We start from the raw sequence: 16935 nt of genomic DNA, 5'->3' as shown, positions 1-16935 counted from the left end.
AATGTAATCACATAATGTTTTGCCTGAAAGCCTTTATTATAAATTATAGAAGATATAGACAATACTATCAAATATCAAAAGATAGTTAAAAATACAGGCCTATAGGACTTTCAAATCTGTCATACTGAAGTTGCTTAACAAATACTTCTACATATTGATATAAACACGTATGGATTATTTGTATCCAGTTTGGATTAAAAAATGATAACCATAATAAATAAACTGAATTCTTCTCATTATGTGTTATTTGGGTCAACCATTTCATGGGGTGTCATTTTCTTATAGGCAAGTACTGCCCCCTGGTGGTAGTTAGTGGTATTCCACCACTGAGGACAAATGTATTGAGTACTTACAAATATTTTTCCTGTTATTTTCTGGGGAAGAAAAATAAAACCATCATAACCATAAAAACATTTTTTTGATTTGTGGGTAAATGCTGGCTTGCGCGCCCCCCTTGCTGTCCAGTCCCTCCATGCCACACTGCCTCGTGACCGCGCGTTTAAAATTCACGCGTGGCGAGGAGGGCCGTCGTGAGCGCGCGCAGCAGGCTTGACGTCATCGAGGCGTCCTGGCTGTGCGCTGAGCCGCTGGAGAGAAGATGGTCAAATCTGAAACACGTCCGCGGCGCGATTAACGTAAAATGACCGCTGCTGCAGCCGATCTCCACCCGCTTCACCGAGGATCCACCGCCGGCACCGGCCCGAGCTCCACCCGACACCGAGGTAGTTGTGCGTGGAGCGTTTTTTTTTTCCTCCGGTGGCTGTTGTGTTAGCGAGGACAGGGGAAAAACACACACACATTAAACTGGACGGGCTAGCCTCCATATGTCGCTAAAGCTAACCGTTATGTTGTAGCCGTGACAAGAAGCGGACTCACAGTGTTGAAAACCCGGGGAGCTGAAACACGAACCACCGCTGAGCAGAGGTGGAGGAAAATGGACCTGGTTTGATTCTGGGTGTCTCCGGAGCAGAGGCTGTCGACAGGATTGAGCAACACGCTTCAGATCTGCTTTAATGTGCCACAGCTTGACTCTGTATTTAAACCTCAGGTTGTGTCGCTCCCTATCTGTTTGCATTCATTTCTACAAGCTTCATTTTTTAAAATTTCCTTTTTTTTTTTACAATGTCTACCGTGGACGATCCCCCTGTGCCTCCCTGGCTATTTTTTAATCCACAGCGTCAGCACACTGGGGGAGAAAATGACTCAGAGATGAAAGATTTAGTCTCCAGAGAAAATGTGTTTACATCCGTGTGAGGCTTTAAACGACAGAGGTTTGAGGATAACAAGGATTTCAAGGTGGGAATGTCAGCGTTTTACTGTTAGCCGGTGTGTTAACGCAACGTTAGCCGCTAGCAAGGCCACGCAGGCTGCCCAGTTAAATGGCTTTAGTGGGAAATGTAGTGAAAACAGAGCACAACCAGGAAGAGACACACACACATCCGTAACACAACTGATACCTGAAGTGTGTGTGAAGCAAACATCTCGACGCATTCATGTGGATCCATTAGGATAAAGCTCAAACTCCACATCTGTGTCATCAAGCACATCTGTTACAGGTCGAGTAGGAAACAGTCTGTGCTAACAGACATCCCATCTGAGAAGAATTATTGTTCTTAGACATGACTTTATATACAGTTACATAACCGTCTGTACAGCAGGAAGGAATCCGGGCTGAGACGATGAAAGATTCCAGATCGTTCTTATTATGCTAGATATTAGAAAACTGAAATGTAATATTGCTCATTTGCTGGAGGTGAAGAGAGAACTGCTTACATGACCCACAGTGAACTCCAGTCTGCATGATGAAGATGTTTTTCAGAAGGGTTCAGACAAGGTCAAGACAATTTGACATTAACTGCTTTGTTACTGCTGTGAAATTCAATGGGAACATCTGTGTGGTTTTCTTTGCAGATTGGTGTCCTAACCTCGCTGCTGTTGGAAGAGGGAAGTCTTTTTAGATCATGAACCTCGTGGTGACCGTCTCCATTTGAAGCAGGGTCACCTCCACATCCTAACCCAGTTGTTTCAAGTCACAGCCACAAAATCAGCGAGGTTATAACATATACGCTCGTGGTCATAGTTCAGCGTTTAGCTCCATTCTCCTGTTTAGCTGAAGATGTACAGCAGCGCCCGCTCTGTCAGCAGAGGGGATGCCAATCATAGTGGAGGAAGAGATGGAGGCGGTACCGGTAATCAGGGATCCGGCCGTTCTCCTCGCCTCCCACGCTCCCCTCGAATGGGACACCGCCGCACCAACAGCACCGGAGGCAGCGGAGGGGGACCTGGAGGAGCAGGAGGCAAGACGCTCTCCATGGAGAACATCCAGTCCCTCAACGCTGCATACGCCACCTCAGGGCCGATGTACCTGAGTGACAATGAGGTCGCCATGGCAGGGGACCACATTCCAAAAAGTGGAGGGACAGTGACCACCATGGGGAGACAGAGGGTGACGTATGGGTCAAGGGGCAGCAGCTGTGGAGTAGTGGCTGCCAGCACTCCCAACATCTCCACCTCAGTGCCTGCCAACGCTGTGCTGCCAGCAAGCATGATGGCCGGTGATGCTCTAGCTTTTGGGGACCACCACATGGCCTCCACCGTGCCCCATTCTCTGAGACAGGCCAGAGACAACACCATACTTGACCTGCAGGCGCAACTGAAAGAGGTATTTTGCTAAATTTCTCTATTATGGACATCGACATTAAAGATGCTGAGGTTGGACCCATAATGCACTTGTATGACCAGTATTTACATGTGCTTCTTCTTTGTTCTGCTCTCTCAAGGTTCTGCGTGAGAATGAGTTGCTGCGGCGTGACGTTGAAGTCAAGGAGAGCAAGCTCAGTTCCTCTATGAATTCTATCAAGACCTTCTGGAGCCCAGAGCTGAAGAAGGAGAGAGCTCTCAGGAAAGACGAGGTTTCTAAGATCACCGTCTGGAAGGAACAATATCGTGTGATTCAAGATGAAGCACAAGTGAGTGTTCGCCTTTATTTGTTTTAATAGATTACCTCAAGTGGCTCTTATCTCCTCAAATCACTATTCTGAACAGAGTCATCAATCTTCTTGTGTCAGAGGTATATGACCCGGGAAATGTATTTCACAAAGTGTTTAAGCTTTGGTACAAGTATGTTGCTCTCCCTCTTTCTCCTCTCACTGTATAGGTTATAGGCATATTTTGAACCTCTAGTTAATCCTCTTATACGCAGCTATATGCTCATGCTTAATAGATGAAAGAAGTCGTAAGTCTAATGGCTGCATTATGATCATTATACATTTCAGAAATTGCTGGATTTGGTGAACAGGATCAAAAAATGTGGAGATTTAAAACTTAATTTAAAAGAAGGTAAATATGTAGTAGATTAAAGACTTTAAAAAAGAAAAAAGAAGGGTACCCTTTTGAGGTAATACTTTAGATTTGTGCCTTATATAGAATATTCAACTTAATCTTCTCTTGTGGTTTATCAAATGTTCTGCACATTTGTTTTTTTTAACATCAAAATGAAACGACCAAAAATGAGATAAATGCATGTTGTATATTTGTCTTTCAATGAAGATCGATACCCACAACCAAGCACCAGGTGCTGGAGGCTCTCATTTTTTCTCTCAGTTTTCTCTCATTTTTCTCATCCTTGGCTCTGGATCTAAAAGTGTAGAGACATAAGCTTAACAACATTCCCATCAGTCTGTGTCACCTCACATACACATGTATAATTGATAGCAATAAGTGAATAAAAATAATCACCAGATCTATTTTTAAAGCCTATAGTATGTTGTGGGAACCATCCAAATTAAGTTTCAGTAATGAAGAGAAATGGTCTTTGTGATTCTTAATGGAGGGGCCGACCTGTGTAATTTGCTGTGTTTTCACTCCTGCTGAGTCACAGAATCACACTGAGGACTAATTCCCAATAATGTCCGACTACACAGGGCAAATTAGTGGGTGCTTTAATTTAAAGATTTCTGCTTTCGTGTATCAAATCTCCACCTCCCATGCTTGCACACATGTAGCGGAAAACACACACACGCACGCAAACACATGCATAGACTCACACATGCATAGACTCGCACATGCACACTGAAAGGCATCTGATTAATTATAGCCTCAGTGAAACTGCATGGCCTCACTGAACACTGGCCCAGCTGGCTCTGCCTACAGCTGCAGTTTTCTGTTTGTGTAGTTTTGAAGCATTTCTATGCTTTCTGTTCTGATGTTTGTTTGCACAGTGTTTCCAAATCTCTACTACATTCTCTCTGTCACTGCCTGTGATAGGTGATAGTGTTTGACCTTCGTTTTTCTATTAAAAAAGGTAAAATCCTCACTTAACTGTCATCAGTTGTAATACAGAAAAATCATATTCATCATAGGATGTTGTGAAATGCTAATTATATTTATCGACCAAAACACAGTATTGTTGATGTCGGACATAAGATTATAATGGTACGATAAGGAGAATAAAGAAAAAGGAAGCATGTGTCACACACTGAGCATCTTAATTTGAACTTTCCTGCAGTGTGTCCTGTGGTTTGGATGATTTTTATGGCAGAGGGTTGGTTTTGTGTGCACTGTGTCATCATGAGCTGTGACTTACTGTTTAGTTAGTGCATCACATACCGTATGCTTTGTGCTTTTTCAAACGCCAGACTGTTATCTCTCCTCCGGCAGAGAGAGTGAGAATATGGGAGGGGAAGGGAGAAGGTGTTTGTGAGTGTGTGTGTTGTCGTGCTTGTCTGTACATGCATCTGGCTCTGTGTGTGTCTGTGTGTTTGCGTGTGTGTTTCTGATGGTGGATCGGTGCAGTCACAGCAGTGAGTCAGCCTTACTCAGGGGGTGGAGAGGTTGATGGAAAGGGAGGGTTAGTGAGAGGTGAGAGTGTTGGAGGGAAGAGACAGGGTTAGAGCAGGCAAGGTGGATGAATAGTGTGTGCTGGTAGAAGGAGCGAATGACAAAGGAAAGGGGAGGGGGCCGGAGGAGAGAAACGAAGGCAGACACTGACTCCTCTCTTTGTTCTGTCGTCTGAAAATGGTCACAGCTGGTTCAGACCAGAGCGTAACACAGCCTTGTGTTGCTGTCTCGCAGCAGCACTACCAAGTGTCCGTGGCGTCAGATGCCACAAACAATGCAATGCTATACTGGGCTGATTGTGTTTCACCACTTGTATTTGTCTGGGCATGAAATGTAACACTGTCGCTGACTGTTGGGGGTGCATCTGTCAGGGCACTGCTAAATTTTCAGTCATGATTAGATGCTGATTTTTAACTGGCTGTAACACAATATTATTCCAGGATCCATTCCATAAGTGTCATGTGATGTCCCTGTATCAATTAAATCATCAATATAATTCTTCATCTAACCCAAGTCTGCGTAAATCAGTTTTAATAAATCAAACAAGGAGAAAAACAGATGAAAGATTACAAAGGCATGTGTGTCTCTTGTTTGTCTTTAGCATCTCCAGATGACTGTTCAGGCTCTCCAGGATGAGCTGAGGATCCAAAGGGACCTGAACCAGCTGTTTCAACAAGATCCCTCCAGCCAGGGCAGGGACCTGGCCCTGACATCTGAACCCACAGAGGAGAACTACCGCCGGCTACAGGCCGAGCACGAGCGGCAGGCCAAAGAGCTCTTCCTCCTAAGAAAGACCCTGGAGGAGATGGAGCTGAGGATTGACACACAGAAGCAAACCCTGGGAGCCAGAGACGAATCCATCAAGAAACTGCTGGAGATGCTGCAGAGCAAAGGTAGGTTTATGCCTCAGGAGAGAAGCACAGCAGCAGGTTTACAAGTTTTCTTATGTGAGCAAATAGATTCTGATTCTACAAAAAGTATAAAAATAAGAGTTTGTTGGTTTTAAATCTTGATTTTAAATATCTTCCACAAATATTTTAGGTCTAAAAAGATTTTGATCTCAGGCTGTTGCTTCAAAGTGTTGTTGCTGCTTCCTTTTCCCTCTCATCTCAGTCCAAACCATTTCCCCATTGGCCAAGTATGGCTTTCTTTTGTTTTCTCTTTAAATTTGACCACAGTGCATGCTTCACAAACCCAACCATGGTTTGAGGGCTGTCTCTAAGAGCAGTTGCATTTTATTGTCTCAGGGTCACAAAATAGTCAAAATATCACAGTTAACAAAGTGAAACAAGCACTACACTAAGAAAAAAAATCAAATTTTATCCTATAAGATATGATACAAAGATATATTTATAATTTGGTGTCAGCTCTTGTAAGTCTGTGTAAGTTGATCACATGACTTATGATGCTCAACTTGGCTGTTTCAACAATTTAAATGTCTTCTTAGTGGCTTCATCATGGTTACAAGGTTGTCATGTTTTCTGTGTCAGGTCCATCTGCCAAGGCTTCAGAGGAGGACCAGGAGCGGACCAGGAGACTGGCTGACGCTGAGATGCACAGGCATCACCTCGAGAGTTTACTGGACCAGAGAGACAGAGAGGTCACGGCACTAAGAGAGGTAATGTCTAGTGCAAACATGGGAGATGTAGAGACATCTGATAGCTCACATAGATACTATAGTTTATACATACAAGCAACAAACAACCTCATTTGACCCAACAGGAGCTGCACCGTCGGTATGAGGGAACTCCAGAGTCCACCAAAACTAAGGCTCTACAGACTGTTATCGACATGAAGGTGGGTGATATTGAATAGAGGGCTGTGTGTAATGATGAGTGTGGTGTGTCACAGTCGTGCATGATACGTGTGTTGACTCCTCTTCATCAACCTCAGGATGCAAAAATCAACTCAATGGAGCGGGGCCTGCGGGACATGGAGGAGGAGATGCTGATGCTGAAATCAAATGGACTTCTGAGCTGTGAGGAGCGTCAGGAGGAGATGAAGCAGATGGAAGTTTACCGCAGTCACACCAAGTTCATGAAAAACAAGGTCAGAGACAGCAGGATATTTAGTTTTAGCTGACTGCTTTAATTCTATCTTACCTCCCATTTAAATCCAAACATGTCTGCTTTTTGTAATTCAGATGGAGCAGGTGAAGCAGGACCTCTCCAGGAAAGACTCTGAGCTGCTCGGTTTGCAGACCAAGCTTGAGACGCTCACCAACCAGTTCTCAGATAGCAAGCAACACATTGAAGTCCTCAAGGAGTCTCTCACTGCCAAGGAGCAGCGAGCTGCCATTTTACAGACAGAGGTACAATAAATATACATATCATAATGCTTTGTTAGTCAGAAGAATAGGTACACAGCAAATGCACTTTAAGCTTGTACTTTGTTCAGTGAGCGACAAGTTTGTGCCACTTATGGCTGATAATACTACAAACAAAAACACATGTAACGATGTGTTAAGAAAGTTTTCTTTGCGTTTGCCCTTTTATTTTAAGCTTGTGATTTGTGCACAGTTACAGTTTGTTTGCCGTTTCCTGTTCAGGTGGATGCTCTGCGTCTGCGCCTGGAAGAAAAAGAGACAACTCTAAATAAGAAGAGCAAGCAGATACAAGAAATGTCTGAGGAGAAGGGCACACTCAACGGAGAAATCCATGACCTCAAAGACATGCTGGAGGTTAAGGAGCGCAAAGTGAATGTGCTGCAGAAGAAGGTGATTTGGACTAAGAGCCATTTAAAAGATCTTTTGTTGAGTCTCGTGTGTGAAATGGCTACAAAGATGCATCCATCACAGAACGTTTCCTGTCGTGATGTTTGTTTTGAGTCATGGTTTCTTCTGTTTGTTCTGCAGATTGAAAACCTGCAGGAGCAGCTGAGGGATAAGGAGAAGCAGATGAGCAGCCTGAAGGAGAGAGTTAAGTCTTTGCAAGCAGACACTTCCAACACTGACACTGCTCTCACCACGCTTGAGGAGTCTCTCGCAGAAAAGGTGAATTGATGTCTGCATGAACTCAGTGTCTCCTGCTTTTCACAAATTAGACTCCTTCACATTCATTTGTAGCAATGCAATTGTGAACAAATCATGTGTGTTTGTGACCTAGGAACGCATCATTGAGCGTCTAAAGGAGCAGCGAGACAGAGACGACCGGGAGAAGACAGAGGAGCTTGACTGTAACAAGAAGGAACTGAAAGAGTTGAAGGAACGACTGAGTTTACTGCAGGGAGACCTGTCAGACAGAGAGGTGAGAAATGGATTCAGGAACACAAACTCACACTAAGATATGATGTGTCACAGGTGTCAGATATACGATGTGAACATTGATACTTTATACTTATGTTCTTTGTGTGGTTGTGTGTATGAAGACATCACTGTTGGACCTGAAGGAGCATGCATCGTCCCTGGCCTCCTCGGGGCTGAAGAAGGACTCAAAACTCAAGAGCCTGGAGATCACATTGGAGCAGAAGAGGGAGGAGTGCCTCAAACTGGAGAACCAGCTCAAGAGAGTGAGATACATCACCTAGAACAATCACCCGTGCCCACTAACCCTGAAAGAGACGACAGCTGATTTCTCCCATCTTGTCTTCTTGTCAGGCTCAAAATGCAGCCCTGGAGGCTCAGGCTAACACCGAGCTCGCTGAGCGCATTAAGAACCTGGAGCAGGAAGTGGCTCGCCACAAAGAGGATTCTGGGAAGGCACAGGCTGAGGTGGACCGCTTGCTGGAGATCCTCCGGGAAATGGAGAATGAGAAGAATGACAAAGATAAAAAAATCAGTGAGCTGGAGAGGTGGGTGGAAACACGATTTGAAGTTGGCAGTGTCCGTCGTTTGTTAGCACAGAAATAACATCGTCTGTAACTTGTTGTGTCTGTGTCATAGAAGTCTTTCGCGTGTAGTTTTGTTATCTTTGTTCAGTACCTGAGGTCCCTGACAAATGTTCCTTCAGTGACTTCATGTTGTCCTGGAGACTGTTGCCCCTGGCACAGTGAATGGTGGCTTTTATTGTTATTTGACCACCTGCCATTTGGAATTTTTGCAGTATTGCTTTAAAAGCTAAAGTGGTGAATGCCATGTTTTAACAGTGGTAGGTACAGCTCCAGAAATGGACATAGACAAGCCCTCTTTCATGTGTTGTTTTCATGTGTGTTGTCTTTTCATCATAACTTTAATAACGTTAATTTTGTGACCTTGTTAAAACAGAGTCTTAATAATCATTATAATGATCTTCCCTCTTCTTCTCCTTTTCCACCATAATTGCTCTGAGTCTGAGTTTGTTTTTCTCTTAACTGCTTTCTTGTCTTTACACCGGAAATCTCTCACCCCACCAGTTTGGCCTCCAGGTTAGTATTTGTTCTTTTCCTCTTTCTCCCCCCTGACTTCTTATGACTGTCTTCTTCTCACATTTTGCTCCCTTTGTTTCTCCTCATCTCTTGCCTCTCCATAGTCTGTGGTGCTGCCTTGTCCTGACATATTGAACTCTGTTTTTTTCTCACCCGTGCTCATGCTCACTTTTCCTTTCTCGCCTTCTTATAGCTCTGTCTTTCACCCAGTCAAATCTAGGATTGACTCTTTGCAGGGCTGTCAAAGATTTTGCTGAAGCAAGTCTGTCTGGCTACGATTGTGACTGTCATAGCTTTTCACAGAGTCACATCTCTTTAAAACTTGATTTATTTGCACTTTTCCCCCCATATTTTTTTGTCAGTTGCAAAATGATCAACTTTACATATGTTTGATCGAGGGGAGCCATAGACTGATTAGCACATATACATAACTCCTCCTGTTTATCACATTGTGTCCCTTTAGGCAGAAGCAGGACCAGACGAAGAAGGTGGCATCTCTGAAGCACAAGGAGCAGGTGGAGAAAAGCAGGAACGCTCGACTCATGGAGGAGGCTAGAAAAAGGGAGGACAACTTGTCTGAGAACTCTCAGCAGGTGAAGGTAAAGCTTATGTTTGGCTCAGTGGGACTGTACATACCCTGCAGCAACGCATTTTCTCTTACCCTGACGAACCATAATGTGACCTCTTTGCTCTCCCGCACCGAAGGACACTCTGCGTCAGAAGTCGGAGCGTATAGAGGAGCTGGAGGAGGCCCTGAGAGAGAGCGTTCAGATTACTGCTGAGCGAGAGATGGTGCTTGCGCAGGAGGAGGCTGCCAGGTCGCTGCAGGAGAGACAGGTACACAAATCCCCCCCCGGAACACACAGGAACACGACAGCAATATTATTACAGCCACAGGATCATATCTTGCAGTACATGCATATCTAAACACATCTATATACAGATTAAACAAACGCCTTCAGATACTGAGATTCTTTCCCCCTCACCTTTTGCTGTCATGGTGGTGTTTCTCATCCCTTTCTTCACCTCCCTCCTCTCCTCTGGCCTCCTCCTCTTTCTCAGTTCTTTTATCTTTGCTTGTCGTTTTCTCTTGTTTTCTCTCTGCTACACACCGCCCCTCAGAAGCATTCACTCAAACCAATGCATGAGTCGAACCTCGCCCACATTAAGTGGTCTAAGGTATGAGCCCAGTATGTGTGACCTCCATCAGTGAGCAGCAATGCTTACATGGGGTGGATACAGCAGCAGTAACACCTCTACAATTCATGCAGTCCCATACAACAGCCCTGCCATGAACATGTTTGTGAAGTTTTTTGTGTTGCAGTGTTGTTGGACTGCATGTCTTTACAAAGTGTTGCTGATGTTTCCAGCTCATGTAAAAAATGTATTTTGTTTACCTGTTGTTTGCTTATAAAAACATGCTTGATTTGTTCAAACATTAATTATCCAATAAATTTAGATTTGGGGATGAAATAATTCCTCTCATTCAGTCAACTATAGATTGAAGTGTGCACATTGATATGAAACAAAGCAGCTCATGTCTTTTAAAGTAAATAGCAGGTAAATAAATGTAGTGCTGTAGTACCTGTGTTATAGTTGATCTCAAGACTTTCTCTTAAAGCCCTCAAATTCCGCCCCTGCATCTTATTAGAGCAGTTTATTCTGGCAAATCATTTAAAAAGCCTTTAAGAAAAGAGCCCTGTGCTTTCACTGAAGGATTTAGATAATCCGTTCTTTACTCTTTTCATGATTGAATTGTTTGTGTGCGTGTGTGCACCTAGATGGAGGAGCTGCTGGGGGCCATGGAGAAGGTGAAACAGGAGCTGGAATCCATGAGAGCCAAACTGGCCTCCACCCAGCAGTCTCTGTGTGAGAAAGAGGCACACCTCACAACCCTGCGAGCTGAGCGCAGGAAACACCTGGAGGAGGTGCTTGAGATGAAGTAAGACACCCATACACACCCATACACACTCATACACACCCATACACACCCATACACACCCATAAACACCTATACACACACACACACACACACACACAGGAGTAGTATCTGGATTATTATTGATTGCTGCATTCATCTTTTAAAATGTCATCCAATTGTGGCCTTCTCCAGCTGGCAGGATGATTTTGCGCAATGAATTATGAATGATAATTGGGCTGTTTACTTGTGTGGTTAAATGCCACATTGTTTCCTCCTCTGTAACCTAACAGGCAGGAGGCACTGTTGGCTGCTATCAGCGAAAAGGATGCTAACATTGCTCTCCTGGAGTTGTCCTCATCTAAGAAGAAGAAGACCCAGGATGAGGTGTCTCTGCTGAAGCGGGAGAAGGACAGACTAGTGCAACAGCTCAAACAGCAGGTAGACATGGTTTTGAATCCACTGAGGAGGGGATACATGAAGACATCACGGCAGTTCAAGCCTTAACAACATTTATGCTCTTTCTTACATGTCTCATGTGTGATATGTCCCTTAGCACAGTATAGGACAGAGTGCAGGGATTTAGTGTCCTGCTAGAGGAAGAATTAGAAAGAACAGCCTCTCGCTGCCAGTGTGAGTCCACGAACAATAGTTTGTGTAACCACCAGGCCCCCTGCAAAATTGCATGCCAAAAAACAGTTAAATATGTCTTTGGCATAAAACCCCAGAGGATTATCTGTACCAATGGGAACTTTTTCTACTGAAGTCCCTGGATGAGGAAAGTTCTTCTTTTTCCCTGCCGACCCCCCCCATACTCCCTCTAACCATGAGCCAGTCACAGAAAAGTAAAACAGGGGCTCCAGATCAAACATGCTCCACACAGGATTAAAACTTAATTTACATTTTTCACCTAAATACTGTGATTTTTGTTGAAGGTTATCATTAGATTTTATAAGTTATGTAGATTACATAAAGTGTGAAGCTCCCAGTATCAGTTTTTTAAAACAGGTTTAGAACATGTAGGTGGTAAGCTTTCTTAAGATGTGCACAAATATGGACAAAATGAGCGCAGAGTACAGACAGGAGGCTCACTCTGTTTCTGTATCTTAATGTTGAGCATAGATAAAAAGAGGTAAATAAAAACAACTTAAACTCTGAACATAATTGGAGTAACCTTTGTATATTAATCAAAACCAGGGTAAAAACTGCTCAAATAACCAGGCTTTAAATGCCCTCATCCCTTCCTCTTTCCTCTCGTCTTTTCTTTTTTAATCCTCACTGTTTTTGAATCAACAGACTCAGAACAGGATGAAGCTGATGGCAGACAACTATGAAGATGACCATCTGAAGACGGTCCCTGACCACACAAATCACAAACCCTCTCCAGATCAGGTAGCTTACCTAACAACCAGTGAGCCGGATCATGTCCGTAATTCACCCACAACAGCTTTTTTTATTTTATTTCTGCCACAGACTGTTGATTAACACGTTCGTTGTAAAGACGTTTGAACTGAAATCTGTCCACTGAAGAGAACTACTGTTTTGAAATGAAATGTTTCTTTTGTCCCTTTTTAACATTTCTGTTTTTTAAACACACTAACCAAATGTTCTTTTCTAATGCTGCAATTGGCTTACGTTGTGGCTAACAGGATGATGAGGAGGGTATTTGGGCGTAGCCGACCTTTTGCCCTCCCCCTCTCTCTCTCTCTCAGCATTTTTGTTCAGAAAGGGTGAGCTTGTGTGAGAAGCCAGACCTGTCACACCTTTCATCATTGTTGCTGTGCGGCATGTCTACATCTCTTCCATTCATTTGTTATTCCTTCTTGATGTTGGTGGTCGTCATCATTGCCGTGGTGTTTCTCACCACTCATCCTCGGCTTCACACTGTTTGTTGCTGGCTCGTGGGATCAGTGGTGTGTGTTTTTGCATGCACAGACTAAGAGGATGAGCTCATTTGCCTCAAACTAAAGCATCTTAGCTTTGCATGTCACTGCTCTGACACTAATGAATAGTGATGAATTTTGAATCACACAAACAGGTGTTGCGTTGGATAATGGTTTAATCTCGACATAATCTGTGGTTTAATCCCTTTTTGTTAGACCTTTTTTTTTTTTTTTGTTGATCCGTACATATATAAATTACAAGCACACATTTGTTAATAATGTACCCAGGGAGGTTGATTGTTATGTGAGATGGTGATGAGTTCATGAGCATGCATGTGGATGATGATGGTGTTCTGTTTTTGTCCCATGAAAAAAAACATTATTTTGTCATGCAACTTGTGTCTTGTGTGTCATCATGTTCAATCATTGAAATGAGAGAATAACTTCTCCTTTTGTTTGTCTGAAGAAAAGTCGTTTTTACTGCACTACTGATCTATACCTGTCGCACCTCTTCACCTCCTCCCCCCTCCCTGCAGATGATACCCCCTCTTCTAGCCCTGTCCCAGAACCGCAGTAAGCTCAAGCTCTACATCGCCCACCTGACAGACCTCTGCCACGACCGAGACCCCAGCATCCTCAGCCAGCTCACGCCACCCTCTCACTACCACCACAGCGACCCCGAAGACTGGGAGGAGGATCTCCAGAAGATGAGTGTCGAACAGGTAATGGAGAAACTCTCGCTCTGTTAGCGATTTCTTTTTTTGCAGCTGTAGGTAAGGACCTGCTGCAGAATTCAGATTAGACTAATGCTCTCCTTTGTCCAGTTGGAGCAGGAGCTGGAGGTTTGTGAGAAGGAGAGCGGGGAGCTGCAGGAGTACGCCAACTCTGTTCTCCAGCAGATCGCAGACTACTGCCCTGACATCCTGGAGCAGGTTGTCAATGCTTTGGAGGAGTCGTGCTGACAACTCTGACCTCGGACACAACCCGGCTGACTCCTGGTCTTTGTAAAACCTGTAGCTGAGCCCAGGTGCCCCTACCTCCACACAATGAGGCTCCTGGAAGAAAGAACGGAAGAGATGGGGGCATTGTCACAAACCCACTGAGCTCTAACTCTTTGTTCCCTTCGTCCACCCTGGAACAAACTCTCATGACCCGTTAGTGCTTCCCTGTCTCATGTGTCTGTACTGTCAGGCCTGCAAAAATCAAATTAGGGATGTTCACAGTCTTATCAAATGGCGGATACATGTGCCACTTTGAGCAAATATCATATCACCCACTCATATTACCCACTGCAGTCTAAGGTCTGATCAATTAATGATGACCATGGCAGATGGTGGACTCACAGTGGGAAAACTAACCTAGACAGCTGAACATATGTCAGAAGGGCAACAGAATACTGGAGGTCATTCCAGGAGTTAAGCATGTCCCGTTTTCCACTTGTGAACACACCAAATTAGATTTTTGCCAGTAGGATACTTGCAAAAATATCACTGCACACCTGTGAGTCTGGGACAGGTGCGTTGGGAGAGAAAGGATTTCAGATGAAAGAATCAAACTTTCCGCACAAAGCCTTGGAGCACACTGCCAACCTTCCTCTCCCTTGACGGCTCCATTCACTGCAGGAATCGCCAGATCAAGCACAGTTACCTCACCAACTTCTGTCTCAGTCTTTTACCCCTTGGATTCCTTTCACAAACCTTTAAAGTTTAAAAGGAGAATTTATTCCTCACATGGGGCAGGAAAGCACTTTGTGTCCTGGGAGATCTGGGGAGCTGCTACATCTAGAGGGGATCAGAGAGGAGCCGAGTTCAGTGTGTAAATCACAGAGCCGTGTAGATGCTTGTTTTGTATTTTAGTCTGTGTTCCCCGATTATCAGGTTGGAACCCAGTCACTAGTTAAAAAAACAGCTGCTGGAGGCGGATCATCACTTTTTTTAACCAAATAAACGCAGCTGTTGTCCAAATGTTTCTCCAGCTCAGAGCTGTGGATCTGTCCATGCAGTCAGGATTAGGTCGCAGGTACGTTTGACTGTGTCGACGGTGGCTGGGTCTTCTGTATGAGAGGGGGACCCAGGCCTGACACATATCAAAGGTCAGAATCTAGTTACACTTCAGTTTTCAACGGGCGAGAGAGAGGGGGGAGAAAACAAATCTTTTACTGCTGGTGATGTATTAATGTTTTTAGATGGGTTTTGCACACAGCGTCCAGTTGTTTGAGGTATGCAATGTTTCTTTTGAGAACGTTTTAGTGGCCTTGGAGCATGCACAGAGATCAGTACTGGACCTTACGCAGGGAGATTTGTTCCTCTGTTATATTGGTGCTAAGGCATGATGTAGGGATTTTTCTTTTTCATCTGATCCACTGATCATTCAGTCTCATCCAAAGTTCCCATAGTTTTTACTTAAAGCCCACCTGGTCTTTAGTTTCACTGAAGAAAACAAGTGATGACCCCCTTTTTTTCTTGTGTTTGTCCGATCACTTCAAAATGCAAGTGATGCCTCCTTTATTATTGTGTGTTTTGAATTCTTCAGGGCTGAGGTTTTTAATTACTAAGTGCATCTACATTGACAAGAAATGAAAGTCACTTTTCAGCAGATTTTGACTTTTTAGATCAGTTTGTAAATAACGTGATATTTAACACGTACAGTGACTGAATAAAGGTAATTAAGTGAAAAAAAATTACAAGCAGTGCAGTTTGTCTTTTGTGTCTAATTTTGTCACCAGGACAAAATGTGTGTGAGTGTGCGTGTGTGTGACAGTACTGCCATAACTTGCGGAAAGTCATGTTCTATAGAGATATATAAATATAATACATATATATTAAAAAAAATGTTTACTGTATGGATATGCATTGAATGTTTGCACAGAATCTTGAAGAGCAAGCTGCTCTGAACAAAACGACAGTCGAGTTGGTGTCGTCCTCAGCAGAAACTTGAGGAAAGAAATGTCCAAAAAAATAGTGTCAAAATAATGTGTGAACTACAAACGTTTTCAAACCGTGACTGTGTGATGAGAGAGTACGTTTCTTGCATTCATTTCTAGTTATCTTTTTTTTAAATATATATATATAGATCCCCACCACATGCGATGTAAATGTATTATCCTGAGATTTACAGTGTTGTCTTTTATTTTCTTCTGACCTGTTCCACCATGATTGATGTCAAAGGCAGATGGAGGCTGATGGATTTAAAAAAAAGTCTCCAACCATCTTCTGCTGTTTCGTAACAGGAACATAATGTTACAGAACACACGGTGAAACACTGCGTCAGTACACGTCAAAAAAAAAAAAAGGTTTTCTAACAAACTGGGTGATAAACTGATCAATTTGGACGCCTGGGTTTTCAACTAACACCGATAACAAAGCACATCTCTGGTTTTGGAGGATGTCGGTTGGATGATTGTTTTTGTACTTCTCGTCTGTAAAACTTTGAGTGAGGGTTTATTTCTTTCCGCTTCTCACTAACCCTCGTACCGACCACTGCTGCGTTCAGAGAAAGAATGCGGTGTTTGTTTCCACTGTTTTCATTTTCCTCACTATGGCCTGTGTGTCGCTGCCCTTGCCTTAATGTCTCGTCACTTCTTTTTCTCGACTCCTTATTTAGGAACACAGAGCCGATTAAGGGGCTTCAGTCAAACTCATGGTATCTGTTTTCTTTTGCGTTTGGATAAGAAATGTACTGCCTTCTGTCTGTGTTAAGAATCAAACTGTTAAAAGAAAGCAAAACAGACTTGTTTGTGAGTTACTTGGATTTTGTATGTATGTAAATAAATAAATTATAAGCCTTGGTCTCTTGTCTGTTTGTTTTTTTGACCGAACTAGAAATAAAGACGCCACTCATACTATAAACTTCACCAAATGTGTTTGTTTCATCTTTAAAAGCAAATTCTTATTATTGTGTGGAGTTTGCTGCTGCTATGGATTTGATTTAAGGCAATAAAATAACATGTAATAA

General features: G+C 43.4%; 1 protein-coding gene and 1 long non-coding RNA gene across 4 annotated transcripts; one reads left to right on the top strand and one right to left on the bottom strand.

The window, feature by feature from the left end:
* Window positions 1-17: 17 nt before the first annotated feature.
* On the bottom strand, window positions 18-1003 carry LOC138410848 (uncharacterized). The gene is made up of 2 exons (XR_011243471.1): window positions 877-1003; window positions 18-760 (listed from the first exon to the last, which is right to left on the bottom strand). It is a non-coding gene; the product is annotated as an uncharacterized lncRNA (long non-coding RNA).
* Window positions 490-16768, top strand: erc1a (ELKS/RAB6-interacting/CAST family member 1a). 3 transcript variants are annotated; one of them, XM_069528604.1, is made up of 21 exons: window positions 490-722; window positions 1912-2662; window positions 2781-2969; window positions 5441-5732; window positions 6330-6457; window positions 6562-6636; window positions 6733-6888; window positions 6983-7150; window positions 7388-7555; window positions 7694-7831; window positions 7944-8084; window positions 8206-8346; window positions 8435-8628; window positions 9644-9779; window positions 9886-10017; window positions 10303-10359; window positions 10962-11122; window positions 11392-11539; window positions 12395-12490; window positions 13518-13703; window positions 13806-14093. In XM_069528604.1, exons 2-21 carry the CDS (start codon window positions 2117-2119, stop codon window positions 13941-13943), a joined length of 3390 nt encoding a protein of 1129 aa, XP_069384705.1. In that variant the 5' UTR covers window positions 490-722; window positions 1912-2116; the 3' UTR covers window positions 13944-14093. The 3 variants fall into 3 exon arrangements, 2 of the variants coding, with proteins under 2 accessions (XP_069384705.1, XP_069384706.1); XR_011243470.1 differs by lacking the exons at window positions 10303-10359; window positions 13806-14093 and adding an exon at window positions 12748-12828 and having other exon boundaries at window positions 13518-13656; XM_069528605.1 differs by lacking the exon at window positions 10303-10359 and having other exon boundaries at window positions 13806-16768.
* Window positions 16769-16935: the final 167 nt, after the last annotated feature.

Source organism: Paralichthys olivaceus, chromosome 7, assembly GCF_024713975.1.
Source record: "Paralichthys olivaceus isolate ysfri-2021 chromosome 7, ASM2471397v2, whole genome shotgun sequence".
NCBI lineage: Eukaryota > Metazoa > Chordata > Actinopteri > Pleuronectiformes > Paralichthyidae > Paralichthys > Paralichthys olivaceus.
The sequence above is the reverse complement of the archived record's forward strand: the minus strand, read 5'-3'. Positions and strand labels throughout refer to the sequence as shown.